At 53.4% G+C, this 23,721-nt stretch overlaps 2 protein-coding genes across 8 annotated transcripts in view; one reads left to right on the top strand and one right to left on the bottom strand.

Moving 5' to 3' along the window:
• The window catches only part of NTPCR (nucleoside-triphosphatase, cancer-related), a 36,567-nt gene extending 26,110 nt beyond the window's left edge, over window positions 1–10,457 (top strand). For 3 of the 7 annotated variants that reach the window (XM_019941564.3, XM_019941568.3, XM_019941567.3), the window contains 2 exons: window positions 284–493; window positions 9,806–10,457. In XM_019941564.3, coding sequence (XP_019797123.1) covers window positions 284–483 — 200 coding nt within the window. In that variant the 3' untranslated portion in view covers window positions 484–493; window positions 9,806–10,457. Of the gene's footprint in view, window positions 1–283; window positions 494–609; window positions 810–9,805 lie in introns of all 7 variants that reach the window. The other 4 variants (XR_012326674.1, XR_012326675.1, XM_019941569.3 and 1 more) reach the window with 3 other exon arrangements.
• A 2,866-nt stretch (window positions 10,458–13,323) lies between these two features.
• Window positions 13,324–23,721, bottom strand: part of PCNX2 (pecanex 2) — a 272,196-nt gene continuing 261,798 nt past the window's right edge. Inside the window, exons 32-34 of the mRNA XM_019941562.3 lie at window positions 23,510–23,697; window positions 15,834–16,282; window positions 13,324–14,324 (exon numbers count right to left, since the gene is read on the bottom strand). Of these exons, the coding sequence (XP_019797121.2) occupies window positions 14,163–14,324; window positions 15,834–16,282; window positions 23,510–23,697 (799 nt within the window). The 3' untranslated portion in view covers window positions 13,324–14,162. The remainder of the gene's footprint in view (window positions 14,325–15,833; window positions 16,283–23,509; window positions 23,698–23,721) is intronic.

Below are 23,721 nucleotides of genomic sequence, written 5' to 3'. Positions count from 1 at the left end.
AGCTTGGTCGTTATCAGGACCCTTCCAGAAGAGCAGAAATCGCCAGGGAGACTGGGTGCTCAGGGAACGGAGTTTTCTGGGTGCTGTGGTCTCCAGGGGAGCTCCCCTGGATTCTCCCGCCAGTTGATTGCTCTGGGTGGACAGAGAGACGGCCTCCTGCTTCCCGAAGTGGGGCTGCCTTCCCTGCTCTGACGGTCAGTTGGTGAGTGGCGGGGGAGGGGGACCCCTGGGCCCGTTGCCTCATGTGACCTGGTGTCCCAGTTAGTGTCTCTGTCATCCTCAGGCAGGTCCCAGAGGTGGCCCGGGGCAGAGCGTGTGTGTCATCGACGAGGTGGGGAAGATGGAGCTCTTCAGTCAGCCGTTCATCCAGGCCGTTCGCCAGGTGCTGTCCACCCTGGGGACTGTCGTCCTTGGCACCATCCCAGTACCCAAAGGAAAACCGCTGGCCCTCGTGGAAGAGATAAGAGCCCGAAACGACATTAAGGTGTTCAGTGTGAGTACCCCCGGGCCTCCCTACCCGCAGGCGTGGAGCGGGTGCCCTGAAACAGCACGTGGCTCTAGATACACCTTTGGCTTTGAGTTAGTGGTATTTTTTTCCTCTCGCGGCAGAATATAGGTGAGTTATAGAAGCGAAGTTACACCTCTGCTGGATGCCAAAGCAGACGTGCCTGCGGGGAGCCGCCCGAGGCGTCCGCCCCTCCTGCGGTGCCCTCCTCACCGGGCGCCGGGGCCTTGCCAGCATCAGCGGCAGGCAGCAGTGCTCTGGGCCTGAGCGCATCTCCCCCAGGGCGATGAGGGTGCAGAGGCAAGTGAGTGCCGTCTCCTTTTAAAGGTCTCCCTCTGAAACTGGCTGCCTCCTGCTGTGGGGAGAAGCTGCGGCTACAGTTCGAAGCACAGTCTCCGATGCTGTAGAGTAGCACCGTCCAGAGAAGTGTCCACGAGGGTGGAAGTGTGCTGTCTGCAGCGTGCGGTGCCGTGGCCATCAGCCACACGGGACGATTTACATTTAAACTAAACGGAATTAAGTTAGAGGAATCTGTTCCTCAGTCACACTGGCCACGTGTCAGGTACCCAGCTGGTGAGACACCCTGCCCAGAACAGGCGAATCAGGCTCTGGGCGCGGCCCAGGAGCTTGTCTTCGCCAGCCCTCGGGGGCTCTGGGGCCCCTGCAGTGGGAGAAGCCCTGGGGTGGAGCATGTGTGGAGGACGCGTACGTCAGGGGCAGCGTCCGGGCCGGTTGTCAGGGGCTCTGGTGGCACTGCCGGCGCTTTGCCCGCAGACCTGCCCGTCTCTCCCGCCGTCTCTCTGTGCCCCTCTTTGCCAGGCACTGTCCTCCCTGTGCCGCCTCGGTTGGTTTGCATCAGCGCGGCCACGTCGCTCTGCTGTCCCTCTCCGCCAGCCCTCTGCCGGCGCCAGGTGAAACAGTGGGGCTGGCAGGGCCACTTCTGTGGGAGGGCCGGGCGTGTGCTCTAGCTGCAGAGAGCCAGTGAGCGCCTCACACCGCTGGTTACTTGTCCCCAGGGCCGGCTGGCCCCAGGGGGACATCCCCACGTTGTCACCCAGGTGTCCAGGGTACCTTTGGGGCAGCAGACAGCCGCCAGGATGATTAGCCCAGCCAGACTTGGAGGAATCTGTGCGCGCTGCTGCGTTCGTTTATCCTCTCACTTGGTGAATATGGATTGAGCATCTCCTGTGCGCCCGGCCTCACACTACGTCTTGGTGGTGAACCAGACAGACCGCGTCTTTGTCCTCATGGAGCCGACATTCTCATGGAGGGGCTCGATGAGAGAAACGCAAGCAAGCATGTAGGCAATGGCAGATGTGGATAAATGCAACACCGGGGCACGGTGGTCCCTGGGGACCGGCGGTGGGGGAGGAGGTGGCGAACCGGGGAGGCCTGAGAGCCAGGCGGGGTCACTTCCTCGGTGGACATGGGCCTTGTCTGCGGAGTTGTATGTCACCTCCTCTATCCGTTATTTCACGTGGCTTCCGTATTAGAGTCTTTGGTTGTGATTGTCGAGTTTCTGTGGAAATAGAGACAATGGATAATGAGAGATCATGAAAGACAATTAGTCTTCAGGTCAGACAGCTTCCAGGCTGGAGGGCTGGGGAAGCGCTGATGCTAAAGTCCAAGGCCTGGCTGTCTCTGCAGACTAATAACCCAGCAGTGGGACTGCGGTTGACTCTCACGTCCAGAAACCAGTGCTGTATATTAAGACACCACCACGTTTTCTCCTCTCTAAGCTAGGAGGTTATTCTCTAGGCAAGGTAATCCTGGCTCCTAATGATGTAAAGTGATTAGCTTCTGGTTAATTCTGTAAGCGACCCCGTTATTCTTGTCTTTCTTGTGTTCCTCTGGGGCTCGTGTGATCTTTTGGTGCGTATTTTATAAACGAAGAATCTTATTTTCCTTATCTGCAAATTTAGGGGCTGGATTAGATACTTCTTTGGTCCTTTCCCTTTCTAATATGCAGCAAAGTCACCTGAATTCATTTTTGAGAGCATCCTTTGCATCCGACGCTTAGTCCATGGTACAAGCACACGTGAGGTGTATTCCCTTCCCTCAAGAAAAACAGACCAAGGGACAGTCCAAATCTGGAGGTGGGAAGAGAGATTTGTGTGAACAGGAGTAGGGAGAGTTGTCTGGAAGGAAGTGGTTCTTGGCTGGGTTTTTGAAGGGGGAAGTGGGGAAACGAAGGAACATTCCAGATCAGGATTATGCTATGTAAAATGCGGAGGGCAGCTTCCCTGTGCTGACAGATGATGTGGAGATGGGACTGAGGTCATGATATTGGGAAAGTATTCACAATAACTCAGAAGTTATTCACATTATCTAGACTGTTCTTCTTAACAGGGTCAGGTAAACAGAGCCTTACATTTCAGAAAAACCCCTGAGGACACTTCCAGTCCTAGACAAAGTGGGATAGACACACTGCTCCCTGTCGCTCCTCCTAAGTCAGATAAAAACCTTGGACGTTGTACATAAAACAGACATAAGAAGACCTGAATGGTAGAGGGAAGAAGGCGCACTGGCCAGGGACCCCAGGGAGAGCACGAGAGACACGATTGGAAATCACTTGTCATTCCAAGAACCAGGAAAATCAGCCAGAGTGAGAGAAACAGCCGACATGCCAACAGCAAGACGTCATAGATGTTGGAATTATAGGGCAGAGATTTTCAAACAGCCATCATAAAAATGCCTCAGTGAGCAATTACAAACCCACTGGAAACAAATGAAAAATAGAAATTCTCAGCCAAGAAATTGAAAGCTTCAGCAAAGATACAGAAGCTGTAAGGAAGAATGAAGTGAGCATTTTAGAATGTAAAATAGCGTAACTGACGCCAGAGTCCGTGGGTAGACCCGCCAGCAGAATGGAGATGACAGAGGATGGAGTCAGTGAACCTGAGGGTGAAACGGTAGAAACTGCCCAGGAAAGAACAGACTGAAAAAATAAAATCCAGGGCCACAGGGACCTCTGGAATTCAGTAATATAGAAACTTCTATCCTGGTGCAGGTTCAGGCGTCAAAGCTTCTCTTCCCGAAAATTATGTTTCCCTCTCAGAAGTTTGGTTAAATGTTTTCCTAATTTCTTCTGTAGTTTAATGCCAAGTGTAGCCACTGAAAACTGTTATAAATTTATTTCAATATTAGGTTATGGGAGACCACATGTCAGAAAACATTTAATGGTAATGTCAGTGCCACAGAAACGAGAGGTGAAGACCTTCACGGGTCCAGATTCCAGCAGGAGCTCTCGTACTGCTTTCATCCTTCTCTGACTCACAACGTGAAAAAATATGTCTCTCCCTGCCTGTCACTTCTAACAAAAAAATGTGAGCTTGGTCATGCTGGTGGCATTTCCAAAGCATATTCCACTTGATTTCCTGTGAAATCTCTCCTTCATGAAGATGCTGGAGAATGTTGTCCCCTGAGGGGACAGGAGAGAGGAGAGACGCCCGGAGTCTCAGGAACGGGGATTGAGCTGCCAGGGTGGCCGCCAGTCCTGGGGCACCTGGGGGAGGTGCTGAGGTCCATCAGCGCGTCGGGGACGTCACGGCAGCCTGGTCATCAGTGACAGCTGGCGGGCCTTGTCCGAGGTTGTTCGGTTAGTAGGGGCACAGCCAGGATTCAGACCTCGGTCTGTTGACTCCCAAGCCTGAGCGTTACCGTAGCCCTGATGTGTGTTACCTTCGTGGGTAGGGGTGGTTCAGATGATTTGAAATCTAAGATCCCTGGAAAGTACTTGGTCTTTCTACTTTAGAAAAATGTTACTGTAACTAAAATCTGTTCTACTGTTCTGAATTCAGAGCCACTTAAACTTGTTTTAGTCCATAAAGCAGTTTTTCTTCTTTTAGTTTTTGCCCGTGGATTGCAAGATCACAAGAAAAATGGGAACTACGTCCCAGCTTCCCTCCAATTTGGAAATTTTTAGACCTCCTCTTACTCTGCCTGGCCATGGGTTTTTTAACCAAGCAGGGTATAAACCATTTTCATCTCACCAGGAATTTGATGCTGTTTCTGGGTCACAGACTCCTGTAGGTACAGGAATGAGCATACACCTGCCGACCTTTAGGTCAAGAGTCAGTAGGCAGGGTTTTCTGTAGAAATTAACAAGGTAATCCTAAAATTCATATGGAAATTTAAAGGACCCAGCTCAAACAATCATAAAATGTTGGAAGACTCATACTTCCCGATTTCAAAACTTACTGCAAAGCTACAGGAATCAAGACAGTGTGGTGCTGGCACAGGGACAGACACGTAGATTGTCAGAATAGAGTTGAAAGTCCAAAAATAAACCCTTGCATCTGCGATCAACTGATTTTCAACAAGAGTGCCAGGACAAGTTAATGAAGAAAAAATTGTTTTTCGGCCAAAGGTGCTGGAAAACTGGACATCCACATCCAAAAGAATGAAGCCAGACCCTTACCTCACATCAGACACAAAAATTAACTCAAAACAGACCGTAGATCTACATGTAAGGATGAAACTATAGAACTCTTAGAAGAAAATATAGGAGTAATTCTCTGTAAACTTGGGTTAGGCAGAGTCTTATTTGTTCCAACACCAAAAGCACAAGTGACGAGAGAAAAGTAGATACAGTGAACTTCACCAAAATTTAAAATTTTTGTGCTTCAAAGGACACTGTCAAGAAAGTAAAAGGACAAGCCACAGGATGGGAAAAACTATTTAAGAATCATATATCTGATAAGGGACTTCGTGTATCCCAGAATACATAGAGAACTCTTACAACTCAATAATAAAACAACAAATAAACCAATTAAAAAAGGAGCAAAGAATCTGAAAAGACGTTTCTCCAAAGATAGGCAAATAGTTGATAAGCACATGAAAATGTAACACCATTAGTTTTTAGGGCAGTGCAAACCAAAACCACAGTGAGCTAGCACTGCACGTTGCTGGGATGGCTATAATGAAATTAAAGGAAAGAAATGGAAAATAGTGTCAGTGAGGATGTGGAGAAATTGGAGGCCCCATACCCTGCTGCTGGGACTGTAAAAATGCAGCAGTTCGTCAGAAAGGTAGACGTGGGATCACCCTATAACTCAGCAATTCCACTTCTAAGTGTGTACCCAGAAGAATTGAAAACGTGTGTTCAAACAAAAACTCGTACACTGGTGTACATAGCAGCCAAAAAGTGACAACCCAAATGTCCATCAGCTGATGAACAAACAAACAGGATGTGGTACACACACGATGGGGCATCACTGGACAGTAAGAGGGAATGCCGTGGTGACGTGTGTTCAACGTGGAGGAGTTTACGTCACGTGACACCAAGGGAAGGAAGCCTGTCACAGAGGATTCCACACTGTACGATTCCATCTGCACGAAATGTCCAGAATAGGCAAATCTATAGACCAAAAAAATTGGTTAGTGGTTGCCAACACCTGGGGGGAAGGAGTGAGTGTAGTGGTTGAGAGTGAGGGTAATTGGGGGCGGGCGGGGAGGGCGTGATGAAAATACTCCAGATAGATAGTGCTGATGACTGCACGGCTGGGAATCTACTAAAAGCCACCGAATTCTGCCCGAGGTTGAATTTTTTGGTATATGAATTATAGCTCAGTAAAGCTACGCTGTACACTCAACGCAGAAGTCAGGACACCCAAACAAAGAACCATCACCTCTCCTTCCTCCTCCCGAGAGAAGTGGCGTTGCCATGGAAACAAAGAACCATTGCGCCCCTCCTGCCGCCTCCCGAGAGAAGCGGCGTTGCCATGGAAGCATAGTCCCATCCCACGGGCACTGGGTTCCCGAAACCCCACTGGCAAAATAATTCTTGGTTTAGAGCCTTTAAACTTCAAGGGAAAGTAGGGTTAGAGGGTTTGAATTCATGAATGAGCGTATTTTTAGGTTCAATAAAATGAAATGGAGACAATGTGAAACGGAGAGACTAGTAATCCTTTTGTTATGTGTTAATGTATAATAATGAGCATTGTCAAATTAATTTCTTTTTTCAATCCCCTGCTTATTTAAAACTTGTCAGGGTACTTCCCACACAGTTTCAAGGAAATGTATGTGGTTTTGTTTTGCTTTCTTGCACATAGTGTATACATGAAGAGGCATTTTTTTCCCTGCCTGTTCCTCTGTCCATATGTTCACAGCCTTCCTGACGTTACGGCGCCCAAGTCATTGACTGGTAGGCCAGTCTTAGGCCCTTCCCTGGTCCCAGGAGGCTCAGAGCCACTCAGATGCCTAATAGGCCAGAGTCTTCATAATCTGTATTTAACCGCTCAGCTCTATTTCAAAGACCCTCCTCTGCTTAGAATATAAGAAGTATTGACGGAGCACCCACCCTGTGCTAGACGCAGGAGGAATGTGATGCAGCCCTGTCACCCTGGAACTCGCCGTCCAATTTTCTAGGGGCCCGAGGCCGGGCACCTCCTGCAGCCCTGGGCAGGGCATGGTGGGAGGAGAGGCCGAGGACGCCGGGGTCCTTTCTGCAGTCGTCCTCACCTCCTTTTCCCTCCCAGCCCCCAGTGCCCTCTTCTCGTTAGCCTCTCAGGAAGGGCTTTTCTGCCACCAAAAGTCTGGGGGTAGAATAAAAAGTAGACCAGAATTCTGCCGAAAGGGAAGCGTTCCTGAGTTGACAGACGATGCTGTGCTTGTTCTCGCATCTGAGGGTTTGTCTTGGCTGGAAAGGAACGTGGCAACTGAACGCTGTAAACGGCTTTGCATGAAGATCTTACTGCATAATCTTCAGAAGTCATCCTAGAAAAATCCAAGGGGGCGGCGGAATATTAGTATTCTGTTCACCAGTTTTTAGTGAGAAGTCATCAGAATGTGTCTTTTCTAGTTTTTATCCTTTGTTCTTTTTCTGTGCAAGGCTTGGAGACGTTCTCTGCGCGCTGGGGGCGGGTGGACCCTGTCCCTGCTGCAGCCCCGCAGCTCCCGGAGGACGGTGGGCGGGGCTCCAGCAGGACACCTGCGTGACCGCGGAACTGTGGCCCTGCAGCTTGGCGGTGCTCTCTGGGCCTCTTCTTTTATCATCTCTGAGCCTCCCGCCTGTTAAATCCTGCTTCTCTGCAGGCCTCCGCTGGGCCACTTGAACAGCCTGCCCCCAGGACCGGGGTCTTGGGTAGCGGGGTTTCCACCTCATCACCCTTCACTTCCCTTCATCCCCCCGCCCCAGCCATTCTTTCCGAGGGCTGAGGTCTTCAAAGACTGGAAGTGAAGCCTTAGTGATGACCCAGGGGAAGAAATCCTACCAGCAGCCTGCAGACCCTGTTTCTTCACGTGTCTCATCGCACCGGCTTCAGTTTACACTTGAACGACGTCAGAAGTGTCCAGTGCGGACCTGCCGACCTCCGGTGCCTGAGATCCACCAGCGGCGGCTCCTCTGGAGCTGGATGGCGGAGCCGGGGCCCCCTTGGGGATGTCCGAGGGAGCGGGGCGGTGCCTGGCCCCTCCTCCCCAACCCCCGCTGCCACAGTTGCCCCTGTTTTTCTTCCCTCTTGGGTCCGTCTCTCTCCTCCTCTCCCAGCTCAGCATCTCACCGTCTCTCTCACGTGTGTAAAGGGGGTGATGAAATGTCCCCATCAGAGGAGGTGGCCCTTCTGGGCCTGCAGTGAGCCCTCAGGGACCCTGATGGCAGAGCCTCGGGGACTCCTCGTGAGGCCAGGGCGGAGGCGGGGGCCGAGGGCCCGCGTGTCCTCCTGCCCTCCCTGCGTGCCGCTGCCACCCCGATCCTCCGTCCACGGCGGGGACTCCCTCGGATGCTCTCCGCAAGAACGGGCTCGGGCCAGTGTAGGCCAGAACGGCAACGAAGCCTCATGCGGATGGGCGGTTCGTCATCAAGGCGAAGACGGGGCGGATGGTCCTCCTTTCGGTGGAGCCAGGGCTGCCCGGGGTCCAGTGGGCGGCATCCTCGGACACCACCGTCAGGGGACCGGCCTCCGCCGCCTGGCTCCGTCCTTTCGGGACTCAGATGGTCAGGAGGTCCCCGGGGCCGTGGGCAGCTCTGGTGCGGCAGAGGCACCGCGCTCTTGCAAGAAGGATGTGGGATGCAGGAGCCCCAGGCGGTGAGGTCCACTGCGCGTTTCCTCCAGACGCGCGTTCACCTCCCGAGCTGGGGCCCCTGCCCCCCGCGGCGGGGGGAGGGCCTGTAGCGGGACCAGGCCCATCTCCTCTCGGGGACCTCGCACCCCGAACCCGCTCAAGGTCTTCCGGCCGCACGCACCTCCTCTCCGTGTGATTCTCTGCCCGGCCCTTCTCTCTGCCGGTGCCCTTCTCCCGGCATCCACCTGTCAGATGCAACTCGGGCATAACCGCCTGCGGTTCCTCTGCAACCCTGCTCTCACTGCTGTCCACGTCTGCCCCCGGTCTGGTCTGCGGGCTCCATGAGGTCAAGGTCCTGGTCTGAGTCTCGCCATCCCCAGCACCTTGCCCACCAGCAGAGCGTGCTGAATGTTGTGTGGGCCACCGAGGAAGGCACTGGTGATGGGAGGAGAGGCGGCTCTGCCCGTGCTCGGGGCGCAGCCCCCCACCCAGCTGCCTGGGGGCGTCTGGATGCTCGAGCTGTACTCCATGGGCCTGTGGTAGTGACAGAAAGAAAAATATAACACAGATCATCGGAGAGAGCTTGAATAAACTGTTAGTTTTGTTTGTTTTTGTAACTGTTGATCATAGAGGTAGCACACCGGGATGCAGGGGCCTGTGTCCTAGTCTGCACTGCGCCCGCGCTACCTCTGAGAGCTCAGGAAAAGCCCTGCCCTTCTCTGGGCTCCTGGTTCCTCGTCATTCACATTGACTGGTGTCGGAGGTTTCTTGCAACGTGCAAATTTGCTAAGCTCACGGAGAGGTGAGTAGATAACTGACCTTCAGAGCATCCCAGAACCCTGGGTGTGACCCAGCGCCAGTGGGTCCACCTCCAGGGCCCACCTGGAGGGCCAGTGCCCACCTGAAGCACAGGTTCTCCCGGCTTCACTCAGGCATCCTTCTTTCCAGGTCAGGCTGAGCTCAGGGGCCACGTCCCAGCCTGCATTCCCATCATCCCTCCCAGGGTTCAATTCGTAGCCCTTTTCCGGTTAAAAATCCTTCCGTCATCAAAACCCACTGTCACTGTTTGAGCCGCAGCTTCACAGAAGATGGTGGTGGGATTCGAGTCCACCGGCCCAGTTTTCAGAGCGCTCTGGAGGACCTGGGCTTCCTCCCTTGGTCGTACCTCGCCTGGGTCACACTTTCTAAAACACCCCTCACCTTTCAGGCTCTTCTTTTAGAATATTACCTGGCAGAGTAGGTAATTGAAGGAAAAGAAAGGGACTCTGAAGCGCGCTTTCTTGCTTCTTCCCACAGGTCACCAAGGAAAACAGAAACCACCTTCTGCCAGAGATTGTGACGTGTGTGCAGAGTGGCCGGAAGTGAAGACGACTTGTCACTGCTTTTCTGCACGTGAACACATCTCTTGGAGAGGAGCCTCAGTTCCCTGCCTGTCCAGGTTTTTGGCCTTCGGGTTTATGAAATCTTGGAGGCTTTTCCAAAGAAAGCCTGACAGCTGTTTTCCATAAAATGTTTAAAAGATCAAATTAGCCTTAATGCTGGATTGACTTGACAAGATTAACAGTCCACTGTGGCTTATTCATGCTGAGAGATTTCTGTTTATTTCCTCTTGCAGTTGTGCATATGATTTGGGTAAATTATGAAATGAGAAATGGTTTTCGGAGTATTAGTTGGAATTTGCCCCCATTGATTGAAGTTTATAAATGTGTTCAGGGAAAAAGGGGGAGAAAAGCGTTCACTGCCTAATCAGTTTTGCATGTCAGGAAAATTAAATCCCTCTCCAGGAGCAGCTGGAGTCTCCCGCAACTTAGAGTGATAACAGTTACTTGATTTTTTAAAAAATCAGTATTTCAAAAAAAGCCATTTTCGGTCCTCCCCCCTCCCCATCTCTTATTGTTTATCTGTTTGCTTATTGCTTAATAAAATAAAGGTAGATGTGATGATTGCACGCATGTGGGTCCCTGCGTGGGAGGGACGAGCAGTCTGTAGAAATGTTGGTAGTGCTGGGTACCCAGCAGGGCTTCAGATCAGAGCCGCACTTTGGCCCCGTTCATTTAGACAAGTTCGCAAACCTTCCTGGGCCCCGTTTCCCTCCCAGAAAAGAGGGAAGTGGGTACCATCAAAGGAAGGCGTCGCCACAGCCTGAAGGAAACCACCCTCAGGCGTCCTCGTGATCCCCTGGGGGGCGCCCGGGGCCGGGGCCCGGGCTGCGGGGAAGACGGTGCAGAGAGAGAAGGTGCAGCCTGGGCAGGGCCCCGTGGGACAGACCACTGAAGCCCCAGAGCTCACAGAGGATAACAGCTGCCCTCCCAGGGGTTGATGGGGCACAGTGACGATAACCAGTGCAGTGTCTTTAGGCCAGTTTTGGTGAAGAACTATGAATTACCAGGATTTCTTTAGCCTTAGCTACAAACCCAGCTGGTGCTAATGCCGGGTGTGCCCTTGAATATGACCTCTGCCCGGTCCGGGCATCTGTGGAGCGAGGTGTCCCGTGAGCTGGGCCCTGGGGCAGCAGACAGTGCAGGAAGCAAGTCAGAAAGAGAAAAACAAATACCGTATGCTAACACATATATATGGAATCTTAAAAAAAAAAAAAAAATGGTTCTGAAGAACCTAGGGGCAGGACACACGCAGTATTTTAAAAAATGGGTTTTTTTTTGCCAAGCCGAGGGGCATGTGGGATCTTAGTTCCCTGACCAGGGATCGAACCTGGGGCCCTAACCACTGGACCGCCAGGGAAGTCCCCCAAATGGTTTCTTTTCTTCTCTGAATTGGCACGTGTCAGGGAGATGGTCCTTTAAAGTCATGGCCTGTGAACTCTCTGACTGTGGTGGCTGAGGAAGAGGGGGCACCGTCAAGCCGTAAGTGGTCAGGTGCGGGGCGGGGAGCAGTGGTGGCCCAGGAAAGTGGGATGGGCCTCCCCCCTCCTCCTCCGTCTGTCTCGTGTTCGTAGAATGCTGTGTCTGGGAAGACCGCGTGGGAGTAGGGGCGCTGGGGGCAGCTGATGGAAGGTGCTTGTGACTTGGGACAAAGCAGTAGGAAAGTGGAGCAGGCTTGGGAGGAGGGCTTGGGGAACAGGCCTTGCGATGCCCGTTTCATGGGCCAGGAGAGGTCAGTGCACCAAAGCGGTTTTAGAAAACGACTTGCCAGGCAGGTGGCTTTAACACACAGGGCAGAAATGAATATCAGTAATGCCAGGTTAGCCCCGTGATTTATAGAAGGACAAGCACTACAGTTTATATTATCTTTAGAGGAGAAGCAGTTTTGTTCAGTGTCCAAATGTAGAAAATAAATAACTCTTTAGCTGTGTTCTGACAGAACAGGTGAATAACTCCAGCAAGAAATGTCACCTTCGGAAAATCTCCTCTAAATGGGGGCTAATAATACAGTATTTTGCAAGGAATACGCTCTGATAAACAGTTGACTCGCTGAAGATCAGATTAACAAGCTCATGAGTTGTAAATATAAAAGTTGTTTGCAACACTTGAAAAAGTCACGTGGCCGCGTCGTTGACAGTCCGTTAAGAATCCTGGAGGGGATCCAGCCACGATCTCACCCATGGGTCTGCGTGTGCACACGCTCAGAGCGTACACTCAGGTGGCTTTACTGCCACAGACAACGCAGAGGGCGGCATCCCTGTCTGAGGAGTCTGGCCCCGATGTGGGTAAACTACACCTTTCCTTCTCCCGCTGCGTCCCAAGAGGCTGCCAGAGAAGCGGGATGAGCAGTAACCCAGCAGTCGGAAAAGCAGCTCTCGAATCTCCGGTGGCAGGAGTACCCGCGTCGTGTCTGCCTTCTCACCTGCATCGCGCTGTCCCTGCAGACTGCTCTCCCAGCTCTTTGAGCAGCTCTCACTGGCTGGGGAAGCGGTGACTCTGTGTTTCTTACCTGTGGAGGCCCGAGGAGTGCCCAGTCTGAATGCTGCTGGGCGTGGGTCATTGTCTTACCTAATTCAAGTGGCCACCCTATATGGGGAGGCCATGCTCACAGCTCAAGGCTGCCCTTTACCTGAGGGCTTGGCTGAAATGTTGCCCAAAAGAATTTCGGGAACTGCCAGCCAGGTTTGCTTGAGCCGACTTGGAGGACTGCGGTGAGGTTCTATCAGCTTCTCTTCAGACGGATGTCTGCAAATCCATCAGAAATAAGAAGGCGTGCACCTCCAGGGATTGCTGATTTGAGAATCATGCACTGTGTCTCCGATTATACAGAGTCTACCTATTGTTATTAATTTCTAATTCTTATTTTATAAAAAAAAGAATATTGCCATCTACTTCCAAGGGGTAAGGAATTCTCTGCAATACCCTCCCCTCTGCCTACACTTCCAAACTCCAGGTACCTTTAAGAAATTTGTGTGACTGTTTCCAAATTGCGTATCCCTAACTATTTAGGGCTTTCCAAAAGGGACGGTTCGCCAGGTCAGGGATGATATTCTCCATGGGCTGTGTTCTACGATCCCTTCTTCCTCCCTCGTGTCAGGAAGAAGCCAGGTTTCTGCTCTACCTGATGGGAATCTTAAGATGAGAAAAGCTGTCTCAGAATTTGCCTACAGCATTATAAATCAACTATACTTCAATTTAAAAAAAGAATCTGAAAAAGAATATATATGTGTATAACTGAATCACTTTGCTGTATACCTGAAACTGACACAACATTGTAAATCAACTATACTTCAATAAAAAATAATTTTTTTTTTAAAAAAGAAGTTGCCTAAATCATTCTTACAGTGAAGGATGTGGTATTTCTTTTGTTGTTTTTTGGTTTTTTTTTAGAAGTGACAACAGTTTCAGCAGAACTCAAACAACTGGACACAGCAATAACTGTAAACATTTTAATTCCAAAAACAAAGGTATGTGCAAATGTCCTGTGACGCGGTAAGGATTGCTTGGCTTGGAAACAGGCGTGCATTCCTGGGAAGCACACAGGAGCGCTGGGCGAGACGGGGCCTGGCTTCTTGCAGGACGTTGCTGTGACTGCAGTTAACATCATTCCTAGGCGGCCCTCCGTGACCTGCCTCAACTAGACTTCTGCACTCACGTTGCTGGGGATGCTTGGCTCCTTTCACAGGATGCTTTGGACGTGACTGCATGCACTATCACATTTTTTGCAGTAAAGCTGTCACTGGTTTATACTTACTTAACATCTGCATAACTATTATAAAGAAGTGAGATGTTTATATGTAGACTGGACATCAGCGCATTGGACCAGCTGATGGTGTGATACGCACTGCTGTCCGCCTCTTTTCCACAGTAACAGTGACATACAGAATGCCAGTTGTTTAGCATGCAGCTGTCTTATTTTCATCAGGACCGGAAGGAGTTATTTATGTGCTCTATTTGAGTTGTCTTAAGATGTTAACATGGCTTTTATCTGAATTTTCCAGTTCTGGGAGGGGTGCTTCCCGCGTCCCGCCTCTCTGGGGCCGCGAGTGCCAGAGCAGGAGGGAGGCCTGGTGTCAAGGTTTGTGTTCATCACATGAGATATTTTTCAAGAACCTGAGATCAAGTTATTCTGTTTTGTACACAGCACTCATCTTCCACAGGATGGATCTCCCGGCTCTCATTCTTTGTGCTGTTTAGTTTGGGGAGCACAGGGGAGAAGCTGGGGGGGGCTTGCGTCCCTCCCCAACGGCGTGGCTTCTCCGGCCCGAGCTCAGCTACTGCTCGTCGGAAGCGCTCTGCTGGGAGGCCGTGTCGTCCAGGCCCATGTCCTCCTGGCTTGCCCTTCTGCACATCACCCGCAGGTTCTCGGCCACGTGATGATCTCGAAGCAGCCCCTGCTCGGTGGCCTCCGTGGGTTCGCACGGCTCGGAAAAGTGCTTCCAAAGAGAAAACAGAAGCAACAAGTGATGGCTCAGCAAAGCTGATTGCTTCCCCTGATGACCACCCCACGGCTGTAGGTACCAGCCAGCAGTGTGGCAGGAACCTGGGGTCAGAGTCTAAAGTCAGGTCCAGTTACAGAGGACCAAAGCGGGGGGGGGGTCTTTGAGGACAGAGCATGCAGCCCGAGCCACGGGCAGAGGGAGGCGCCTCTGCACACAGGGCCCTCTTCTCGGGTAACCTGGAAAAACATGACCTTGGGCAAGAGGTCACTTGTGAGCCTGGATTTCCTGAGTTTGGGTCAATGTCACTTCATATACATTGAGTCCTGCACAGCTGCTCAGTCCTGCAGGTTTGATGCCAAACAGTATGACCGAGGCCTTTTTATTGTGGCTGCACGCGGTCCCAAGGACCCAGCCATCCCTGTGGGAGAGAGAATTGGCCAGAATCCCAGCGCTGCATCCACAGACTGTGTTAAACACACATTGGGGGCGGCAGAGAGCTGCGATACCTTGTGCACCGTTACTGAGGAAATGAAAAAGCGAAGTTTGTTTATGCTTAGCTATCTAACTTAAACTCCTAAAGTAACCCGGGGCTCCGGGATGCTCATAACCCGCCCTGAAGGCTAGCGCACCATCGCTGCAACGCCACGGCTCTACTAAGGGTGGTGCATGCCGGCCTGGTTTCAGGGTGGCTGCAGGTGCCACTGTATGCCTTCTCCTGCGGGCGGGGGCAGGCGCCGGCCTGTAGGGCTTCTCCCTTTGGGAAGAGGGTAAGGGCAGAGCCCCCATCATCCACCTCCAAAAAGCCACGCCCGGAACCAGAAGGCCAGCAGCCTGCGGCTCTGCCCCTTCGCGGGCAGGACGGCGTGTGACTGTTCAAACGGAGCGTGGAAGTCTCCAACCTGATGCCGGCTTTTGCCTTAACATCTCCGATTTCTCCCTCCCTACCACAGTACAGAAGAGAGCGGCTGGGTGTTTACTTACGTACTTAACTTGTGAAGCCCAGTTATTCACCCAGCGCCAGCCAGCTTGGGATTCTCGATAAGGAACTGTTTATTTGGGCAAAGTCCTCAAAACTCTCTAACATTTAACTGCGTAAAAGTAGAAAGCCATCTCGGGAGCCACCGTTAAATCTAGTGGCTCGGAACTGATGGTGAGCTGCCTGCAGTGCTGCCGTGTGTCCTTTCCTCTCCCTCAGCCAGAGGAACGTGGAAAGAGAAGGTTCTGTCTGCACCCGTGGAGGACATGCCCCCCCACCCGCCCCCGACATCCTGGGTTCAGGGCGAAGGGGACTCTGACACCGGCTCCCTCCACCGCCTGCCTGGGCGTCGTCATTACGGTACACGTGCCATACATCCTGTCCGCTTCCGAGCGCGGCCAGTCCAGCTCCCGTCTCGTTGCCTGTCTGTTACTCTGGGAACCCTACAGGGCAGGTGATGGGAGCCTGCAGGCCCGGGGGACCGGGCTCATCGGCCAGGAGTGCCCCCCACCCCCCGAGCTCCTCACCCGTGCGGGCTGGCTGGTGGTCCTGGCCGAGGGGCCCAGGGTGATGTTGACACTGCTGGAGGACTGGGTGTCGCTGGTGTTACCCCCCTCGGCGGCAGACAGCCCGGAAATGACCAGGACGCTCGAGAAGCTCCTCTTGCCAAAGAGGAAGCTGAGGGTGGAGCTGGTGGACGAGCCCAGGCTGGACCTGATGAGGGCCTCGGCCCGCTCGCGGACGCTCAGGTGGCCGGCAGCGGGGGCGGGCGGGGGCTGGGAGCGCAGGGATGCCGCCGAGGTGCACGGGGACAGCCGGCTGCCCGAGAGCCTCCGGGCCAGCTCGTGGACCGACGTGGACGTCTGCAGGAAGGCCGGGTGGCTGTCCACGGTGGGGCCGGATGAGCGCGGGATGGGCGGCGTTTGGCTTAAGACCCTGGGGGCCTGGACGGACTGAGTCCTGCCTTTTCTCCTGCCTTTAAAGGAAAGCAGAGCAGAATAGGTAAACGACAAGGACCTACCGTAGAGCACAGGGAACTCTACTCAATAGTCTGTAATAACCCATGTGGGAAAAGAATCTGAAAAAGAACGGATATATCTGTATGGATAACTGAATCGCTTTGCCGTGCACCTGAAATTAACACAACATCGCAAACCCACCATAAATTAATTTAATAAAAACAACAACACATAAGTGTGGGAATTAAAGACAAAGAGGGAAAAGCAAGGGCATTCAAAAAGTCACTTATCTAGTCAACCAGAGCTTTCTAAAAAGGGGGATTTAAAAAAAAAAACAGCAGAGCAGACCGGCTTGCCGTGGCAGGCAGCTGCCCATGTCAGTGTCCGCGTGCTGAGGCAGGCGGGCTGCTCTGCGGGGCCCGAGGGACCCAGGCTGGCCTCCCACCTTCTGGGCTGGGATGGAGGGTTGGGAGCCCAGCTCGGGGCTCCACTGAGGCCTGAGAACTGAAGGATGGGGCAGGGGTGTTGGTGTGGGCCACAGGCCAGGGCGATGGGCCCGTCCGGTTTGCCCAGGCCTGTCCTGGGTTTCGCACTGAAGCCCCTCGTCCCTGGGAGCCCCTGTCCTAGGCAAACCCATAACGTGGCCTCATCAGGCAAATCCCATCATGTCCCTGCTTCGGGACTGGGTTCCCGGGCTCCTCTGATAAGCAGTGATGAAGGGAAAGCATGCAGGTTTGCATCATGTCTAGTTGCCTTCGAAAGAGGAAAAACGGGTTGAGCCACATGCTGTGGCCTTTTTTTTCTAGAAAAGTTTTCCCTTAAGATCAAGGTCTTTGAGAGGAAGCCCTCCCCGGCCCAACTCGGGCGTGCACGGCCCGGGTTCCCACGTCTGTCAGGGCTCCCAGCTCCCTTTGGCCAGTTGTCCCTCCCCTCAGGGGTCCTTCCTGGCCCAGCTCTTGCTGAGACTTGCTGAGACGAGGCCTTTATTTTATTTTTTACTGGAGTCTAGTTGATTTACAACGTTGTATTAGTTTCAGGTGTGCAGCAAAGTGAATCAGTTATACATATACGAATAACCACCCTGGCCTAAATCTAAAAAAAAGAGAGAGAAAAACAAGGCCATTTTGGACCCAAGGGACCGGACCGCCCGAGGCTTTCTTTGGTCCTGGCACATCTCTGGAGGAAGGCGGGCTTAAAGCGCCTGTCTTGTGCCTGACTTACCTCTGCGGCGTTAGAGACGAGGCGGGTGGACGAGCCTGGAATTGCTGGAACGCCGAGTTCCTTGACTTAAGCCTCAGTACTCACCAGGGTCTAATTCTAAAATATTATTTTAACCACAAGGTCCTACTGGGAAGCACAGAGAACTATATTCAGTAGCCTATGATAAACCGTAACGGAAAAGAATATGAAAAAGAAGGTATATATACGTTTAATCGAATCACCTTGCTGTACAGAAATTAACACAACATTTGTAAATCAACTGTACTTCAGTTTAAAAAATAAACATCAATAAAATATTATTCTGAAGGGGGCAGCTGGTGACGTCACGGTGCCACCAGTTGCCCTACTGACGTGTCTGCAGGAGTGGGTACAGTTACATTCAACGAGTAAAAATAGAGGGGGCTGCAGGGTGGGTACCCCCAAGGAATGTCACCTCACCCCAAAGGCCCAAGTGATTAACCGGGCACCTGGTGATTCTGAAATATTTACGTTTGTCTATGGGAACACGTCTTTTGCGAGGTAACTCCTTAGGGCACAGATGTTACTGTGGACATTCCCCGGGTCCTCTCTAGCCCTGCCCTTCCCACAGCGGCGGACTGGCTGAAAGGGCCCTCCTGCCTCACGTTGACCTTACTGCCATGTGCCCACTGTGGTGGTGGGGGCCCGTTTCCAGAGGGCACTGGGGCTCCCACCTGGCTCCCTCCTGCCCGTCTGCTGAGAAATCGGGGTGCCCCCCCCCCCGCAATGCTGCTCACAGAGTGGTACTGGGATCAGGCTCCCCGGGTGAGTGCAGGCAGCTCCCCGGCATGGGGCTCCCCCTCCCCCCGGGGATGGGCCCATCTGAACGGTCCCGCTGCAGAGCTGAGTATGTTACTCTTATAGAGGAAGAAAGAGGGAGAAAGGGACCCTGACGAATCAGAATGAAGAACAGAGATGGTGATTTGTTAGTTTATTCAGAGCTTGGCAAGGCCAAACATCTGCTTGTGATTTATACGGTAACGCTGATTGCTGCCCCAGAATAGTCCACATTCATCCGCAAGCCAGTGATTTTGATGTTGGAGAGACCACCCGTACTTAGTGGGGGAACTTAGCTCATTCCAGTAACAAAGGGGAATGGTCCGTGTTCCATGCAAGATGGGGTAACCCCTGCCCCGATTTCACTGCTTCACATTTTCTTGGGTTTTTTTTTTTTTTTGTCGCTCTTGATTTTTTAAAAGTTAATTTTGCAAATGGAACAAGTACGAAACCAAGCTAAATACATCTATGCTACTTATTATTCTGTAGTTTAACTTAGTTTGCCAGTTACTTCGTTATCAAATTAGGAGCGTTTCTAGGAAAAACCTCCTTAGGACCTGGGTTGAAATGCCATGTAAATTACCCGCCCCTGTTCATTATCCCAGCACTATTCCTTTGTCTTTGATTGTTATCTGAAAGGTGGTGGTGCAAATCCTTAGAATAGGATAGAAGAGAGAAATTATATGTATCAAATGTTAACTATTGAATCTAGATGAAATGTATGTAGGTATTCATTGCCTTATTCTTGAAGTTTTTCTGTAAAAAATTTCAAAATAAAACACTAAACTATTAAAAAAATAGGATAGAAGAGATAGCCTTCCTGTCCAATATGGGATTCAGATTAGTTACAAATTCCTAACTGCTCTCCTCAGCAAGCAGCCCACCAGCCTCCACCAGTGGGCTGAGTCCCCTTCCAGCAAGAAGTCTGCAGGTTGTCAGGCCGCACTTAGGGCTGCATAGTGAGTTCCTGGCCGTAGGGCGTTAGGGCCCGCGAGTCAGGCATGAGGTGCTGGGCGTCCACACACTGTGCCCACCTGGGGTTGCAGTCCTCTGGGAATCTGGCAAGGGCCAGGATGGGGATACTCGGCTGGGGACTGAAGCAGGGACCCAGGGAGCGAGGGAGCAGTTGGGACTCCAGTTATGGGCACTGAGCCTTGGGCACTGTGAGTAAAACAAGAGTCTGTTCTTAGAATTTCGTTCACATTCCCCCTTGAGAGCGGCTCAATCATTGCTGCATAGCTAGGCTTCTCTGTCATGCCCTGCCCGGGAAGTCAGGTCCTTCACCTCGGCCCCAGGGACTCCCACAGGGCACAGCACACTGGTCATCACTGGTTGCCTACGTGGCATCACGCGGTGCTCTCCACCCTCCGCCCTTCCTCTCTGACTGCATCGGCGCATCGACAGGCTCGGCACGCGGCACACTGACCAGGAAACAACGACCCAACCTGCAAAACTCACCTCGCACGGAAACCCAGAGCTTCTTCAACCCCTGACTGGGAACAGAGCCAGCCCCAGGCGGTTTGGGTTTGGCCAAGGGCTTCTTAACCTTAGCCATTGGAACCATCTGGGAAGCTTCAAAAGTGCCTTGACCTAGACACTGAGACCCCCCCCCCCCGACCCGTGTGCCCCTGCAGACTGGGCCCTGGGCCTCCCCTGTAGCCTGGGAGGCGAGCTACGGAACAGGAGCTGGGAAGGTGAGTCTTCCAGGTCGAGTACAAAGATACGGGATCAGGAATATCCCCCCCAGGACTGGAGACCGACCTCTAACTTCCCTGCACCGGCTGAGCAGGCTCCTGGCTTGCTTTCTGGAAGCTGCGGGCACCATGGTTTGATTCAGTCGGAGGGAGGGCGAGGAGGCGGCCAGAGAAGCCAGAGGTTAGAAGGAAACCCAGCAACTGCACAGCACAGAGGCCCCTTTGGCGATGCCGTCCTGCTGGGAATGGCAGCGGGTGGGGGGGGTGGCTTCCCAGGCCGCCCTCCCTCTTCCAGGGGCCTTCGGGCATCTCACCACTGGCTGCGTCATCTGGGAAGAGTCCTTGGTGGCGCCGGGCAGGGCCGTCCCCCTCCCCATGTGCGGCTCCTTCTGGGGCCGGTGTCCTTGGGGTCACGAGGGCTACTGCACTCGGGGCTTTGGTAACTGACAGCTTTGCGCCTGGCCCTGTCAGGGCACGGGAGTCCCCCTACCCCATCCCCACTCTGCACCGGCTCAGGGGCGGCGGCCTGTGGGTGGAGGCCTGAGCCGGGCGGGGGCAGCTCTCCTCTAGCCTGCAGCGTGGACGCGTGTGAGCACCTGCGTTTATCGGGCGCTGAGGGATGCAGCCTGGGATCCCACCAGAAGCTTACCCCCTCCTGGGCTTTGTTCTCCAAGCCCCGGGGTTCCGACACGGTGCTTACTCACAGGTGGGGCGTGTTTCTAGCTGCCGCCGAGGGACGTGGAGAGAAGGGACAGGGGTCCTGGCCTTGAACTTCCCCAGGGAGTGAGCGCGTGCAGTGAACCAAGCCAAAGGTGGCCATGTCCCCGTATGGCTTTAACCAGAGTGGTAGTAAAAAGAAGGGGACATTTCCGTTTTCCAGGGGCAGGAGGAGGTGTCTGTGTCCTGGGTGTGGGGAGTAAGGTTGTCCCTTTCTGATGCCAGCTTCGAGCTTTTCTAGATGTCTCTCAGGGGCCTGCTGTGCCCTGACGTCCCGAGATTTCCCTGCTGCCTTGAGGCGTGGCTGTGAGTCCCAGTGGCTGGTTTCAAGCCAACTGTCTCATGGTGTTTCATCCTTTTGAAGGCAAGTTTGGACTCCATCCCTGTCCAGCCCCGCAGAATGGGTGTCTGGCTTATGCCACCAGCTGTGATGCCCCCTGGTGAGTTTCAGGAAAGCCTCGCCGCGGGCAGCCACTGAGGCAGGGGGATGGTGAGGCTTCAGGCAGGGCTGGAGGGCAGAAGGGGCCATCTGTCATGTCATTCCCCTTCCAGGACTCACGCCCCACCAGCTTCTCTCAGCCCACTGGGGCCCCCTTGGGACTCTAAGCCAGATGGTCTGAAAGGTGGTCACTCTTGGTGGCCTTGGGAGAAGCGATTTTAAGAAGCAATGATGGAGGACTTCCCTGGTGGCGCAGTGGTTGAGAGTCCACCTGCCGATGCAGGGGACGCGGGTTCTTGCCCCGGTCCGGGAAGATCCCACGTGCCGTGGGGCGGCTGGGCCCGTGAGCCATGGCCGCTGAGCCTGCGCGTCCGGAGCCTGTGCTCCGCAACGGGAGAGGCCACGATGGTGAGAGGCCCGCGTACCACAAAAAAAAAAAAAAAAAAAACAGCAACGATGGAAAATGCACAGCTGGTTTGGGCTCTGGAAGATGCAGCTCCGACATCTGCCACGAAAACCTGTGACTGCTCCCAGCCTCAGGCTCCGGCGGTGAATGGGGGGGTGTTCACAACCTATGGGGCCTGGATTTTAGGACAGGAAGCAGCGCTAGCCCCAAGCGCCGGCACAGCTTCACTTCTACGAAAGGAAAGAGGCAGCTCACTGAGTCAGAGCCCGTCCAGCACGCCCATCTTCGGCTCTTTAAAAGCCTGCGGCCCCGCCAGCCAGAAACCCCCAGACTCCAGCCTCCCTGTGGTTCCCACAGGTCACCTGGTTAGACGTGCCAAGCGCTGAGGAATTTCTCCATTTGGAACCCACCTTGCATTTTCCCACCTGGAAGATCCCTTTATGTGATTTTGAAACTTAAAATTCTCATGCGATAACAACTGTTAACTAAGCAATGAGAAACTCCTGGCCTGAGAGCCCAACACTGGAGGCCTCTGGCTGGGCGACCGCTCTGCTTGGGGTTGGGGCAGACGGCACGGGGCGGGGAAGGCGGCCTTCTTCCCCCTAAGCAGCTAATGGCAATCACTTTGCCCATCTACCTACCTATCTACCTCTCCCTCCCTTCCTTCCATCTCTCATCTATCTTCTATTACCTAGCTATCATCTATTGATTCATCTCTATCTATCATGTATCCATCCATCCATCTATCATCCATCATCTGTCTTCTACCCATCATCTGTCTGCCTCTCTGTCTCCCGATCTATCTACCATCTTGCCCATCTTTGTATAAATCCTCACTATTTCAGTGAAATCCTCAGCCTTGCTTCCAGGAGACAGGGACCGCTCCTCATTACTCATTCGGTGCAGAGCTGGCAGGGGAACACGCACAAAAAGGCACTTAATGAACCCTTCTGGATGGTAAAAGCACTGAGGCCAAAAGGCGAAGCCACTAACAGGTTCTGAAGGGCAAAGCTGAGTGCCAGTGTGCCAGCAGGAACCAGGGCCAAGCATCTGTCTCTCCCGCATCCACCCGGGTGCGTCCTCTGCGGGCCCTCGGGGTCATCTTTTCTAAGCAGCCCCCTCCTCCCAGTGGACTGGGGTTTTGGGACTTCATCCATCTGGTTGAGCCTAACTGCTTTTAAACTTTAAACTCAGCCCAAACTTGAACAAAGCCACCCCCGCCATCCACACCTGCTGCCACCCTTCTTCCCTCTTTTCTTTTTTTGTGGTACGCGGGCCTCCCACCACTGCGGCCTCTCCCGCCGCGGAGCACAGGGTCCGGACGCGCAGGCTCAGCGGCCACGGCTCACGGGCCCAGCCGCTCCGCGGCACGTGGGATCTTCCCGGACCGGGGCACGAACCCGCGTCCCCTGCATCGGCAGGCGGACTCTCAACCACTGCGCCACCAGGGAAGCCCCCTTCCCTGTTTTCTTATGCTCTGAAATGTCAGGTGTAAGTGCAGGAAGGGGAGAGCTGTAGACAGTGGGCAACGGAGAGCAGGAGCCTGGCTCCCTCGCCACAGACTTGGAGACGGCGGCTCAACTCACAGAAAGACGGAGGCACCATCATAGATCAAGAGCTACAACACAGCCCGACACAAAGGCACGTGAGCCAATAGGCACTGAATGAGTGAGAGACGGGGTGGAAGGGAGTGACCGCTGGGCCAACGGACAGACACATGGCTGGCTGGCTGGCTGGCTGAGGTGATGGATAGACAGATGGATAAAGGTTAAATGCTGAATCTAACACATGGAGAGTTGTTTTCTGAGTAGAACCTATAAGAGTCGTGGATATTTGGGGCATCTTTTGTCCCAACACTGATTTCTCCTGCAAAAAGGGGCTCTCAGAGGTTAGAACGACAACACAACCCACAGTGTTGGCCAGTGGGACGACAGGAGCCTTATCAGTAACACGAAGCCCCCGCTGCACCCACCTGTCGTCCTTGTCCCTTCAGGGGGTGACCGGTGGCGGCTCCCATCCTTTCTGGGCTGTTCCGAGCTGCTCTCCCGACTCTCACCACTGGGGGCGCTGCTGCCGCCTACGGGCGGGGCGCCCCCGCCGTCGGCATCCTGGCTGTTGCCAGCGCCGGGCTGGCCGGCGGCATCGCAGTCCTTCCGCACCCTGTGAGAGGGAGAAACGCTTCAA

Source organism: Tursiops truncatus, chromosome 16 (assembly GCF_011762595.2).
Source record: "Tursiops truncatus isolate mTurTru1 chromosome 16, mTurTru1.mat.Y, whole genome shotgun sequence".
In the NCBI taxonomy this organism is placed as follows: Eukaryota; Metazoa; Chordata; class Mammalia; order Artiodactyla; family Delphinidae; genus Tursiops; species Tursiops truncatus.
The sequence above is the reverse complement of the archived record's forward strand: the minus strand, read 5'-3'. Positions and strand labels throughout refer to the sequence as shown.